At 42.5% G+C, this 13,892-nt stretch overlaps 2 protein-coding genes across 2 annotated transcripts; both read right to left on the reverse strand.

Annotated features, from left to right (window-relative positions):
• Positions 1 to 223: 223 nt before the first annotated feature.
• On the reverse strand, positions 224 to 5,082 carry LOC310637910 (protocadherin alpha-5-like; the record flags this gene model as incomplete). The annotated part of the gene is made up of 2 exons (XM_083358531.1): positions 224 to 851; positions 2,728 to 5,082. The coding sequence occupies 2 exons, from the start codon at positions 5,080 to 5,082 to the stop codon at positions 837 to 839; spliced, it is 2,370 nt and encodes a 789-aa protein (XP_083214657.1). The 3' UTR covers positions 224 to 836.
• Positions 5,083 to 8,925: 3,843 nt separating this feature from the next.
• LOC310637911 (protocadherin alpha-5-like) lies at positions 8,926 to 13,297 on the reverse strand. Its single transcript, XM_083358532.1, has 2 exons — positions 10,880 to 13,297; positions 8,926 to 9,012 (listed from the first exon to the last, which is right to left on the reverse strand). The coding sequence occupies exons 1-2, from the start codon at positions 13,226 to 13,228 to the stop codon at positions 8,998 to 9,000; spliced, it is 2,364 nt and encodes a 787-aa protein (XP_083214658.1). The 5' UTR covers positions 13,229 to 13,297; the 3' UTR covers positions 8,926 to 8,997.
• Between the last annotated feature and the right edge of the window lie 595 nt (positions 13,298 to 13,892).

A 13,892-nucleotide genomic window follows, 5' to 3' on the forward strand; every position in this document is an offset into this window, starting at 1 on the left:
AGGGAGAGAAAGAGAGGGGGAAGCGCTAGTGCCTCTCTCTCTCACTCACACACACACAACACACACAGAGTGGGGGAAGAGGACTGGTAGACCAAGGGCAGAAAGAGAGAGGAAGGGAGAGAGAGAGAAAGAGAGAGAGAGAAAGAAGAAAGGGAGGGAGGGAGAGAGAGAGAAAAAATATAAATATATGTGGCTGTCCTTACTGGACTTTAATTAAAGAACATTTAATTAACAGGTGAGGTATGGGGATAATTATGTTGTATTTAAAGATGGTAGATAAGCTACTAAAATTGTTTTTACCTGTTGGGATGAAGGAGAAAGGTTTTTTCCCCTCTTTCTCCTGTCCTTTTCTTTTTCCCCCCCTCCTGCAATTGTTTTCTTTTCTATTTTTCTGTTTGTAGTTTTTATAGTTTGCACCGACTTTTTATTTCATAAATACGAGGACTCAAATAGACATTTGAGTATTTTATTTGAAAGTAACCTTCGACCCAGCGTCTTTTTTTGGGGGGGAGTTCAAAATGCTTTTGTTGCATGCAGAAATAAAAATTTGTTTTCTTTGTAGCAGTTCATTGATTTCATAAATGCAGCACACTATAGTTTTTTTATACATAGCATAAAGGTAAAAAAACAATATATGCAATGCTATCTTCATTTTAGATGTCAAAAGGGTTTTGCGGCTCCCAGTGTTTTCTTTTCAATGGGAAATGGGTCCAAGTGACTCTTTGAGTGTTTTAGGTTACCTATCCCTGGTCTAGTCCAATGAAGAGAAGGACTAGGGATGACATCAAGCAGATTTCCACTACTTGATGGGCTGTCACAGAGAAGACAGGATAGACTTATTCTCCAAAATACTAGAAAACAATAAGTATGGGTGGAAACATATTAAAGGGAGATCTGACTAAAGAAAAATCTACTGACAATGAAAACAATTAATCAAGGGAAAAAGTTGCCTCCTGGAGTTGTGAGTGCTCAATTGCTATAGCTTTTCAGGAATAGACTCGACAACTATTTGTCCAGGATGGTACATGGTCTTTTACCTTCAGCAGCTGGCTAGACTAGAAGACTTCCAAGGTCCTTTGGAGTCCTATGATTCTATGAGTTTTTGATCAGTATTCTTTCAATAAATATTTCAACTCAGCTATAGTTTCATTGAATTAGCAAGGTATCAGGTTCACATTTAACAAGCTTATTACTCAGAAAGTTACAGTATACTTTGTCTAATGACTTGGTGAAATCAGTATGTTAGATGTTCATACCATCCCTACAATTTCAGTAAGTTGAGTAACTCTTTAGAGTAAGAGATCACCCAGCTGACTTTGGCTGGTCTCAAGAAAGGAAACATGGCTGAACTGTATGTAGATGGGGGACCACCAAGACATCCCAGGCTTACAAAATAGATTGTGAAGATAAAAAAAAGAACACCTCACAGAAGTAAAGGACTGGCAAAGCACATCTGAACTGAGAAAAATGTCTGATTAAATGAATAAAGTCCCCATTTGACATGTTCTTGAAAAATCTAAGCAGATTTTTAGCCTTTACTGCTTAATTGCTCCATGAGCCTCTCAGAATAAAAACAGGTATTCCCCGAGCTCCATCATTTTCAGCTATGAAGCCCTGCAGGCTCAGATTTCCCTGTCAGCTGCCCTTTGCTGAGAATTCGGGAATCTCAGGACCACACATCTGCAACTTGGCAAGGTTGGGAAATACTGCTGAGCTGTCAAAACCTTAGATTCCCAAATCTTATTTTGTTGAAGGTTGCAAGAATTTCCCTCCTACAATCCCCTCATACTTCATCTATTCTCTCGGATTATTTGTTCAGCTACATAAGATAAAGACCTGGATTTTAATATGACATAATCCTTCCCCACTCCAAAAACACATACTAAGTTGACGCCAAACTTACAAATAAAGTTCTGCGTCATCTAACAGATCAATGAAGTTTTAAGGTTTGCAAGGTTTCTAAATATTGTCAGAAAAAGAGGCATCACATTGAGAACTGATTCATCAAATAATAAAATCATCAGCAAAAGAAAAGTAATTCAGTAATGCCCATCTGAAAACAAGACAACAATAAAAAATAGCTTGGGAGAGCAAAATGATTATATAAGGTGAAGAGTCTACTTAGGTTTACTGTCATTATAAGACAGATTCACTTACTGTCAAGTAAACTACAAACTTTTCTTTGTTTTTTCCCATACCTTCTCAAATTCTCCTTCTCCTTCTCCACCAAGGAGCCTTGGTGGAGCAGTGGGCTAATGCCTCCTTAAGTAACACCAGCTGCCTGCAATTAGTGCAGGTTCACATCCCACCAGGCTCAAGGTTGACTCAGCCTTCCATCCTTCTGAGGTAGGTAAAATGAGGACCCAGATTGTTGGGGGCAATAAGCTGACTTTGTATAATGCCGCTGGGGGGGGGCTAATAAGCCCTAATAAGCAGGCATATATATAGAATAAAGGCTATTGCTAAGCACATTGGTTTGTGCTTAAATTGTAAGCCGCCCTGAGTCTTCGGTGAAGGGCGGGATATAAATAGTATTAAAATTAAAAAAAAATTGGAAAAATATTTCTTCATAAAAAATATTAGTGATTTGTAATTTTTTAAATTTATTTACCATAAGTGTCAAAAGATAACAATTCAAAAACAACATTATCTCAAGACTAATCCTAAATGATAAGAATTAAAATAGGATGCTGGGTGGATGAGAAGGACTCCAAGAGGTGGACTCACCTTTTTAGCAGAATCTGGGGGCTCATCAACCCCATTGATTAGTTTCCCATTATCTGTAAAGACGGGAATGTTGGGACTGAAAATCATGAGGTCGCTCTTGGCACCAGCCTCTGCGCTCACCCCTGCCAGGATGTGGCTGTGGCGATTGGAATAGGACCAGCTGCCCACTTCACTGGCACAGACCAGGGTGGCCATGCCAGGGCCATAAACCATGGATTCCTTTGCCTTGCAGTGGCATCGCAGGGCCACGTAGATGAGAGTGGCCAGCAAGAAGAGGCTGGAAACAGAGCAGATGGCAATGATCAGATAGACGTTGATCGAGTCCACCAGGGGCACAAAGCTCTCCCCTGACCTTCGAAGATTGATATCCATTTTCATTGTCTGACCACTTGCCACCAGTGACACACTCAGAGTGGCTGTGGCTGAGAGCTGAGGTTTTCCATGGTCCTTCACTACAACCAGAACACTCTGGATTTTGCCTCCTTCTGACTCATCCAGAGGATATTTGGTACTCACCTCACCGCTATACTGGCCCACAGACCATGGACCGCTGCTTTCTTCAACCAGTTCATACCTGAGCCAGGCATTGTAGCCAGAATCTGCATCCAAGGCATGGATCTTGCCTACAATATGCCCAGGCATCACGGGGACCACTAGAAGAATCAGGTTCTCTTCTGATGATCCGGACACGGCAGGTGCATTGTCGTTCTCGTCCAGCACAAAGACCTGAACAGTCACATTGCCACACAAGGAGGGCATTCCAGCATCCTTGGCTCTCACCTGGAACTCCAGCAGTTTCAACTCCTCATAGTCCAAGGACTGCAGAGCATAGAGCTTTCCACTCTCCGAATGTACAGAGATGTAGCTTGACAATGGCCACAGCTTCTCGTCTATCCAATAGGTGAGCAGGGCATTCTCAGCTACGTCTGGGTCTGAAGCAGATACTGTGAAAATGTGAGCACCAGGGGGATTGTTCTCCTTCACAAAGACTGTGTAGGAGGGCTGTGGAAAAGTTGGAGCATTATCATTTATGTCACTGATAGGCACTAAGAGGCTGATGCTAGAAAACAGGGGTGGAACGCCTTGATCTTCCACTGTCACAATCATCCTGTACTCAGCCACCTGCTCTCGATCTAGGACTGCACCAACTATCAGGGAGTAGTAGTTCTTGAATGTGGACTCAAGTTTGAAGGGTACTCCAGTGGGCAAGAGGAAACAGCTGATTTGTCCATTGGTGCCAGAATCCCTGTCAGAAGCGCTGAGGATGGCTACCACAGTCCCTGGAGGGGAGTCCTCTGGCAGTGGCACAGAGAGAGAATTCACAGATAATTCTGGAATATTGTCATTCATGTCCAACACTTCAATGAGAACTTTACAGTGCCCTGATAATGGAGAATTGCCTTTATCTTCTGCTACAATTGGAAGTTCATAGAACTTACTTTTTTCATAATCCAATTTTCCAATTACTCTGATTTCCCCAGTATCAGAATTTATACCAAACAACTTTGTGACATAATCTAGGCTATCAGTAAAAAAATAAGAGATTTCCCTATTAATCCCCTCATCTACGTCTGTTGCATTCAGAGTAAAAACTAACGACCCAATAGCTGTATTTTCTAGCAACTTTACCCTATAAACAGATTGGTTAAATACAGGAGGGTTGTCATTAACATCCAGCACATTAATGACAAGCTGAACAGTTCCTGTAAGTTTTGGTTCACCCCCATCAGTGGCTGTCAGTACTAAATGATGCACAGGACTCTCCTCCCTGTCAAGTGGAACCTTCAACACAAGTACTACAGATTTACTCTCATCTTCATTATTTCCTGAATCAAGAGCAAAATGGTTGTTTGGGCTGAGCTTGTAATTTAACAGAGCATTAGTGCCAATATCTGCATCAGAGGCTTCTTTTAAAGGGAATCGGAAACCAGATTTTATCAGTTCAGCCATGCTCAGGATCTGTTCCCTGGCAGAGAAGATGGGAGCATTGTCATTCATGTCTTTGACTTCCACCTCCACATGGAAGAACCTCAGAGGTTTCTCCACAATCACCTCCAGATGAAGGACACAGTCTGCGGTCTCGGCACACAGCTCCTCCCTGTCTATCCGGGAATTTACAAACAAGATCCCATTCTGCAGGTTTACCTCAAAATACTCCTTCTCTCCTTTGGACAGCATCCGGAACATCCGAGGCACCAGCTCGCTCACCTCCAACCCCAGATCCTGGGCGATGCGGCCCACAAAGGTGCCGTGCTGGGATTCCTCCAGCACAGAATAATGGAGCTGGCCGCTCCCCATTTTCCAGGCGGTCTGGAGCAGAAGCAGCTGCAGCAGCCCCTTCGGCCAGGTAAGCATCGCAGACACAGGCACAGCACCCGCAAGCTCTGCTCTTGTTCTCTAAACACCTTGTCTTCAAGGGGTCAGGAGCGGAGCCCACGTAGCCCAGCCATGCTGGCAATGCTTTCATACATTGGATCTTGGCTTGTTGAGATTTCTCTGTTGTTCGATCTTTCCCTTGCGCATCTAGCCGGCAGGAATGTCGGTCCCTTTAAGGGAGGGGCTCTGCATTTTCAGTTTCACTTAGGTTTCCTTAGGAAACAGCGACCTCTTGTGACCGCAGTTTAAAATGGAGAAACAGCCCTCCATTCTTTATTCAGCGTCTGTGATAGGAGGGCGTGCTATTCCTTTATATATCTCTGATGTGTAGTTTTCCTTCTTTTGTTCTTTAACTATTATATTAATTTAGATCTTATATTGATCCCTTGGTGCTTTGGTGAAATGGAATGGATATTTGCTTCTCTGGCCATCTTTCCCATTGTTTCCAATAGAGGAGCACCAGACAGGTGAGGGGAAGTTGAATTAGATGTAAAGCATTTGAATCAGAGTTTTGACCAAGATCACAAACAGCATAACATTAACTGCAAAGAACCACATAAGGTTATTGAAATGATATGAAAGCAGAAGTACTTTTTAGTTTTATTTCTGAGATGTTGGCTGGATATGCAGCTCTTGAACTTTTTAGGCAAATTTAAAACGCAAGTTGAAATAAATTATATGTTGCAATTAATCTATTTGTGTATTTCATATGACTCCTGTTTAGCTTATATCATTTTGAACTAAATCTTTTAACATTCTAAGTTATTAATGAAGTCCCTGCCTCAGAATCTATCAATAATTTGGTAGTGAAACCCGTTTCAAAATTCTATTTGTGTTATCCCTTGAAAATTATAATGCATTGGTATAAAAACTATGCATCTATTTCTCTATTTTGGCATTTGCATTTTTTCTTTTGTTTTTCTTTTGTTCCCTTTTTATTCTGCACTACTTTTTAAAAAGCTTTTTATCACTTTTTCCACAAAAATTATTATTATTATTATTATTGTTGTTGTTGTTGTTGTTGTTGTTGTTGTTGTTATTATTATTATTATTATTATTATTATTATTATTATTATTATTATTATTTTGGAAGGGACCTTGGAGGTCATCTAGTCCAACCCCCTGCTATGGCAGAAAACCCTATACCATTTCATACAAATGGCTGTCCAGTCTCTTCTTAAAAACTTCCAGTGTTGGAGCATTCACCGCTTCTGGAGGCAGATTGTTCCACTGGTTGATTGTTCTGTCAGGAAGTTTCTCCTTAGTTCTAGGTTGCTTCTCTCCTTGATTAGTTTCCATCCGTTGCTTCTTGTCCTGCCTTCAGGCACTTTGGAGAATAGCTTGAATCCTTCTTTGTGGCAGCCCCTGAGATATTGGAACACTCCTATCATATCCCCCCCTCATCCTTCTCTTCATTAAACTGGACATACCCAATTCCAGCAACCGTTCCTTATATGTTTTAGCCTCCAGACCTCTAATCATCTTTGTTCCTCTTCTCTGTACTCTTTCTAGAGTCTCAACATCTTTTTTATATCATGGTGATCAAAACTGGATGCAGTATTCCAAGTGTGGCCTTACCAAGGTGTTGTAAAGTGGTATTAATACTTCATATGACCTTGATTCTATCCCTGTGTTAATGCAGCCTAACACTGTGTTGGCTTTTTTGGCAGCTGCAGCACACTGCTGGCTCATATCTAAGTGATTGTCCACTAGGACTCTGAGATACCTCTCACATTTGCTTCTATTGAGCAAGATACCACCTATACTATACCTGTACATTTGGTTTTTCTTGCCTAAATGTAGAACTTTACTTTTTTCATCATTGAATTTCATTTTGTTAGATAGTGCCCGGTGTTCCAGTTTGTTCAGATCCTCCTGTATCTTAAGCCTATCTTCTGGAGTGTTGGCTATTCCTGCCAGCTTGGTGACGTCTGCAAATTTGATGAGTTCCCCATCTATCCCCTCATCCAAATAGTTGATGGAAGATGTTGAAGAGGACTGGGCCTAGAACAGAGCCCTGGGGCACCCCACTACACACTTCCCTCCACGTAGATGCAGTTCCATTGTGGACCACATGCTGAGTATGTCCAGTCAGCCAGCTACAAATCCATCTGATGGTGATGCTGTCTAACCCACATTTTTCTATCTTATCAAGTAGTAGGTTGTGATCTAATTTATCAAATGCCTTACTGAAGTCCAAGAAAATTATATCCACAGTAGTCCTCTAGTCCACTAATTTTGTCACTTGGTCAAAGAATGCTTTTACTTTTACTTTTGGAGGAGCTCTTTACAGCCTTTGCTGCCTGTCCACCATCTTGGCTCCTCCCCCCCCCCCCCCAGTTAACACTCAGGTCAAAGAATGCAATAATATTTGTGATTACGTGATCTGTTTTTGACAGGAAATGTTTCCTTATTTCTAGGTTGATTCTCTCCTTAATTAGTTTCTATCCATTGCTTCTTGTTCTGTCTTTGGATGCTTTGGAGAATAAGTTGACCTCCTCTTCTTTATGGCAGGCCTCTAGATATTGAAGCACTGCTATCATGTCACCCCTAGTTCTTCAAATTTCATGGAAAACCATGTTTCACCCCTTGGCCAAACCCACATTAGGTTGTGGATAATCCATGGTTAACCAACAGGGAAAAAAGAAAGTGCAGGGAAGAGCAATAAAGATGATTAGGAGACTGGAGATGAAAGTATGCAATGAATGGTTGCAGGGATTGGGTATGTCTAGTCCACGGGTCGTCAACAGCGGCTCTGGAGCTGCATGCGGCTCTTTCAGCCTTCTCCTGCCGCTCCCAGTTTGCAGAGAGAGACAGAGAGAGGCACTTGCACTCCCCCCCCTCTCTCTCTCTCTCTGTGTGTCTGTGTGTAACTCATGCTGTCCTCGGAGAAGCTGATGAGCTTAATGCTCCACAGAAAGCAGGAAGAGAGCCAACCCAATAAGAATGTGTATCAGCTTGTCCAAGAACAGTATGAAGCCCACTTGCCAGATGAGCAAAAGATCGGAGAGAGGTAGAGAGAAGGAAAGCACAAGTACCTCTCTGTCTCTCTCACTCTCTCTCTCTCTCTCACACACACACACAAACAACACACAAACACACAGGGTGGGCGAAGAGAACTGGAAGACCAAGGGCAGAAAGAGAAGGAGAGAGAGGAAGAAAGGAAGGGAGGGAGAGACGGGGGAGAGAGAGGGAGGGAGGGAGAGAGAGAGAAAAAAATATATGTATATATGTTGTTGTCCTTACTGGATTTTTAGTAAAGAACGTTTAATGAAGTATTTTGATTTTTGTAATTAACAGGTGAGGTATGGGGATAATTATGCTGTATTTAAAGATGGTAGATAAGCTACTAAAATTGTTTTTACCTGTTGGGATGAAGGAGAAAGGTTTTTTTCCCTCTTTCTCCTGTCCTTTTCTTTTTTCCCCCCTACAATTGTTTTCTTTTCTATTTTTCTGTTTGTAGTTTTTTATAGTTTGCACTGGCTTTTTATTTCATAAACATGAGGACTCAAATAGACATTTGAGTATTTTATTTAAAAGTAACCTTCGACCCAGCATCTTTTTTTGGGAGTTCAAAATGTTTTTGTTGCACGCAGAAATAAACATTTGTTTTCTTTGTTGCAGTTCATTGATTTCATAAATGCAGCACACTAAAGTTTTTTTATACATAGCATAAAGGTAAAAAGCAATATATGCAATGCTATCTTCATTTTAGATGTCAAAAGGGTTTTGCGGCTCCCAGTGTTTTCTTTTCAATGGGAAATGGGTCCAAGTGACTCTTTGAGTGTTTTAGGTTACCTATCCCTGGTCTAGTCCAATGAAGAGAAGGACTAGGGATGACATCAAGCAGATTTCCACTACTTGATGGGCTGTCACAGAGAAGACAGGATAGACTTATTCTCCAAAATACTAGAAAACAATAAGTATGGGTGGAAACATATTAAAGGGAGATCCAACTGAGGAAAAATCTCCTGACAATGAAAACTATTAATCAAGGGAAAAAGTTGCCTCCTGGAGTTGTGAGTGCTCAATTGCTATAGCTTTTCAGGAATAGACTCGACAACTATTTGTCCAGGATGGTATATGGTCTTTTACCTTGAGCAGCTGGCTAGACTAGAAGACTTCCAAGGTCCTTTGGAGTCCTATGATTCTATGAGTTTTTGATCAGTATTCTTTCAATACTCAGCTATAGTTTCATTGAATTAGCAAGGTATCAGGTTCACATTTAACAAGCTTATTACTCAGAAAGTTACAGTATACTTTGTCTAATGACTTGGTGAAATCAGTATGTTAGATGTTCATACCATCCCTACAATTTCAGTAAGTTGAGTAACTCTTTAGAGTAAGAGATCACTCAGCTGACTTTGGCTGGTCTCAAGAAAGGAAACATGGCTGAACTGTATGTAGATGGGGAACCACCAAGACATCCCAGGCTTACAAAATAGATTGTGAAGATTAAAAAAAGAACACCTCACAGAAGTAAAGGACTGGCAAAGCACATCTGTACTGAGAAAAATATCTGATTAAATGACATTTGACATGTTCTTGAAAAATCCAAGCAGATTTTTAGCCTTTACTGCTTAATTGCTCCATGAGCCTCTCAGAATAAAAACAGGTATTCCCCGAGCTCCATCATTTTCAGCTATGAAGCCCTGCAGGCTCAGATTTCCCTGTCAGCTGCCCTTTGCTGAGAATTCGGGAATCTCAGGACCACACATCTGCAACTTGGCAAGGTTGGAAAATACTGCTGAGCTGTCAAAACCTTAGATTCCCAAATATTATTTTGTTGAAGATTCCTTCCTTCAATCCCCTCATACTTCATCTATTCCAGACATGTGAAACACAAGGCCCGGGGGCCGGATCCGGCCCGCGAAGTGGTTTCATGCGGCCCGTGAAGCCATCCTGGAAACAGTGAGGGAATGACCCCCCCCTGCCTTGGCCCTGGCCCTGAGACCCTCCTTCTGCCAGAGACCCTCAGATCTGTCCCACTCCTGCCCAGGCCCGCATAGGCACCCTTGATGCAAACGATGTAGAGCTGGCCACGCCCACCCAGTAGGCCATATGCACTCTAGCCATGCCCACCCAGTAGACCACGCCCACCCTGACCATACCCACCCAGCCCCCTGAGGGCAACCGCAATGCTCATGCGGCCCTCACTGAAATTGAGTTTGACACCCCTGATCTATTCTCTCGGATTATTCGTTCAGTTCCATAAGATAAAAGACCTGGATTTTAATATGACATAATCCTTCCCCACTCCAAAAACACATACTAAGTTGACGCCGAACTTACAAATAAATTTCTGCATCATCTAGCAGATTAATGAGGTTTTAAGGTTTGCAATTTATGCTAGCTGTAAATATTGTCAGAAAAAGAGGCATCACATTGAGAACTGATTCATCAAATAATAAAATCATCAGCAAAAGAAAAATGATTCAGTAATGCCCATCTAAAAACAAGACAAAAATAAAAAATAGCTTGGGAGAGCAAAATGATTATATAAGGTGAAGAGTCTACTTAGGTTTACTGTCATTATAAGACAGATTCACTTACTGTCAAGTAAACTACAAACCTTTCTTTGTTTTTTCCCATACGTTCTCAAATTGGAAAAATATTTCTTCATAAAAAATATTAGTGATTTGTAATTTTTTAAATTTATTTACCATAAGTGTCAAAAGATAACAATTCAAAAATATTATCTCAAGACTAATCCTAAATGATAAGTATTAAAATAGGATGCTGGGTGGATGAGAAGGACTCCAATAGCTGGACTCACCTTTTTAGCAGAACCTGGGGGCTCATCAACCCCATTGATTAGTTCCCCATTATCTGTAAAGACGGGAATGTTGGGACTGAAAATCATGAGGTCACTCTTGGCACCAGCCTCTGCGCTCACCCCTGCCAGGATGTGGCTGTGGCGATTGGAATAGGACCAGCTGCCCACTTCACTGGCACAGACCAAGGTGGCCATACCAGGGCCATAAACCATAGATTCCTTTGCCTTGCAGTGACATCGCAGGGCCACATAGATGAGAATGGCCAGCAAGAAGAGGCTGGAAACAGAGCAGATGGCAATGATCAGATAGATATTGATCGAGTCCACCAGAGGTATGAAGGTCTCCACTGACCTTCGAAGATTAATATCCATTTTGCTTGTTTGACCATTTGTCATCAGTGACAGACTCAGGGTGGCTGTGGCTGAGAGCTGAGGTTTTCCATGGTCCTTCACCAGAACCAGAACATTCTGGATTTTGCCTCCTTCTGACTCATCCAAAGGATATTTGGTACTCACCTCACCGCTATACTGCCCCACAGACCAATGACCACTGCTTTCTTCAACCAGTTCGTACCTGAGCCACGCATTGTAGCCAGAATCCGCATCCAGGGCATGGATCTTGCCTACAATATGCCCAGGCATCACGGGGACCACTAGAAGAATCAGGTTCTCTTCTGATGATCCGGACAGGGCAGGTGCATTGTCGTTCTCATCCAGCACAAAGACCTGAACAGTCGCAATGCCACACAAGGAGGGCATTCCAGCATCCTTGGCTCTCACCTGGAACTCCAGCAGTTTCAACTCCTCATAGTCCAAGGACTGCAGAGCATAGAGCTTTCCACTCTCCGAATGTACAGAGATGTAGCTTGACAATGGCCACAGCTTCTCGTCTATCCAATAGGTGAGCAGGGCATTCTCAGCTACGTCTGGGTCCGAGGCAGATACTGTGAAGATGTGAGCACCAGGAGGATTGTTCTCCTTCACAAAGACTGTGTAGGAGGGCTGTGTGAAGGCTGGAGCATTGTCATTTATGTCACCGATAGGCACTAAGAGGCTGATGCTAGAAGATAGTGGTGGAACGCCTTGATCTTCCACCGTCACAATCATCCTGTATTCAGCCACCTGCTCTCGATCTAGGACTGCACCAACAATCAGGGAGTAGTAGTTCTTGAATGTGGACTCGAGTTTGAAGGGTACTCCAGCGGGCAACAGGAAACAGTTGGTTTGTCCATTGGTGCCAGAATCCCTGTCAGAAGCGCTGAGGATGGCTACCACAGTCCCTGGAGGGGAGTCCTCTGGCAGTGGCACAGAGAGAGAATTCACAGATAATTCTGGAATATTGTCATTTATATCCAACACTTCAATGAGAACTTTACAGTGCCCTGATAAAGTTCCTTTATCTTCTGCTACAATTGGAAGTTCATAGTACTTACTTTCTTCATAATCTAATTTTCCAATTACTCTGATTTCCCCAGTATCAGAATTTATACCAAACAACTTTGTGACATAATCTAGGCTATCAGTAAAAAAATAAGAGATTTCCCTGTTAATCCCTTCATCTATGTCTGTTGCATTCAGAGTAATAACTAATGACCCACTAGCTGTATTTTCTAGCAACTTTATCCTATAAACAGATTGGTTAAATACAGGAGGGTTGTCATTAACATCCAGCACATTGATGACCAGCTGAACAGTTCCTGTGAGTTTTGGTTCACCCCCATCAGTGGCTGTCAGTACTAAATGATGCACAGGACTCTCCTCCCTGTCAAGTGGAACCTTCAACACAAGTACTACAGATTTACTCTCATCTTCATTATTTCCTGAATCAAGAGCAAAATGGTTGTTTGGGCTGAGCTTGTAATTTAACAGAGCATTAGTACCAATATCTGCATCAGAGGCTCCCTTTAAAGGGAATCGGATACCAGATTTTATTAGTTCAGCCATGCTCAGGATCTGTTCCCTGGAAGAGAAGACAGGAGCATTGTCATTCATGTCTTTGACTTCCACCTCCACATGGAAGAACCTCAGAGGTTTCTCCACAATCACCTCCAGATGAAGGACACAGTCTGCAGTCTTGGCACACAGCTCCTCCCTGTCTATCCGGGAATTTACAAACAAGATCCCATTCTGCAGGTTTACCTCAAAATACTCCTTCTCTCCTTTGGACAGCATCCGGAACATCCGAGGCACCAGCTCGCTCACCTCCAACCCCAGATCCTGGGCGATGCGGCCCACAAAGGTGCCGTGCTGGGATTCCTCCAGCACAGAATAATGGAGCTGGCCGCTCCCCATTTTCCAGGCGGTCTGGAGCAGAAGCAGCTGCAGCAGCCCCTTCGGCCAGGTAAGCATCGCAGACACAGGCACAGCACCCGCAAGCTCTGCTCTTTTTCTCTAAATACCTTGCCTTCAAGGGGTCAGGAGCGGAGCCTACGTAGCCCAGGCATACTGGCAATGATTTCATAGGTTGGATCTTGGCTTGTTGTGATTTCTCTGTTGTTCGATCTTTCCCTTGCGGATCTGGTCGGCAGGAACGTCGGTCCCTTTAAGGGAGGGGCTCTGCATTTTCAGTTTCACTTGGAGGGTTTCCTTAGGAAACAGCGACCTCTTGTGACTGAATTTCAAAATGGAAAAACAGGCCTCCATTCTTTATTTAGCGTGTGTGATAGGAGGGCGTGCTATTCCTTTATGTATCTCTGATGTGTAGTTTTCCTTCTTTTGTTTTCTGACTATTATATTAATTTAGATCTTATAGTCAAGCCTTGGTGGTTTCGTGAAAATGCACTATAATGGAATGGATAGTTGTCTGCTTCTCTGGCCATCTTTCCCATTGTTCCCAATAGAGGAGCACCAGACAGGTGAGGGGAAGTTGAATTAGTTCCAAACCATTTGAATCAGACTTTTGACCAAGATCACAAACAGTGTAATATTAACTCCAAAGAACCGCATAAGGTTATTGAAATGATATGAAAGCAGAAGTACTTTTTAGTTTTATTTCTGAGTTCTTGGCTGGATA

This window comes from Vipera ursinii, assembly GCF_947247035.1.
Source record: "Vipera ursinii genome assembly, chromosome: 3".
In the NCBI taxonomy this organism is placed as follows: Eukaryota; Metazoa; Chordata; class Lepidosauria; order Squamata; family Viperidae; genus Vipera; species Vipera ursinii.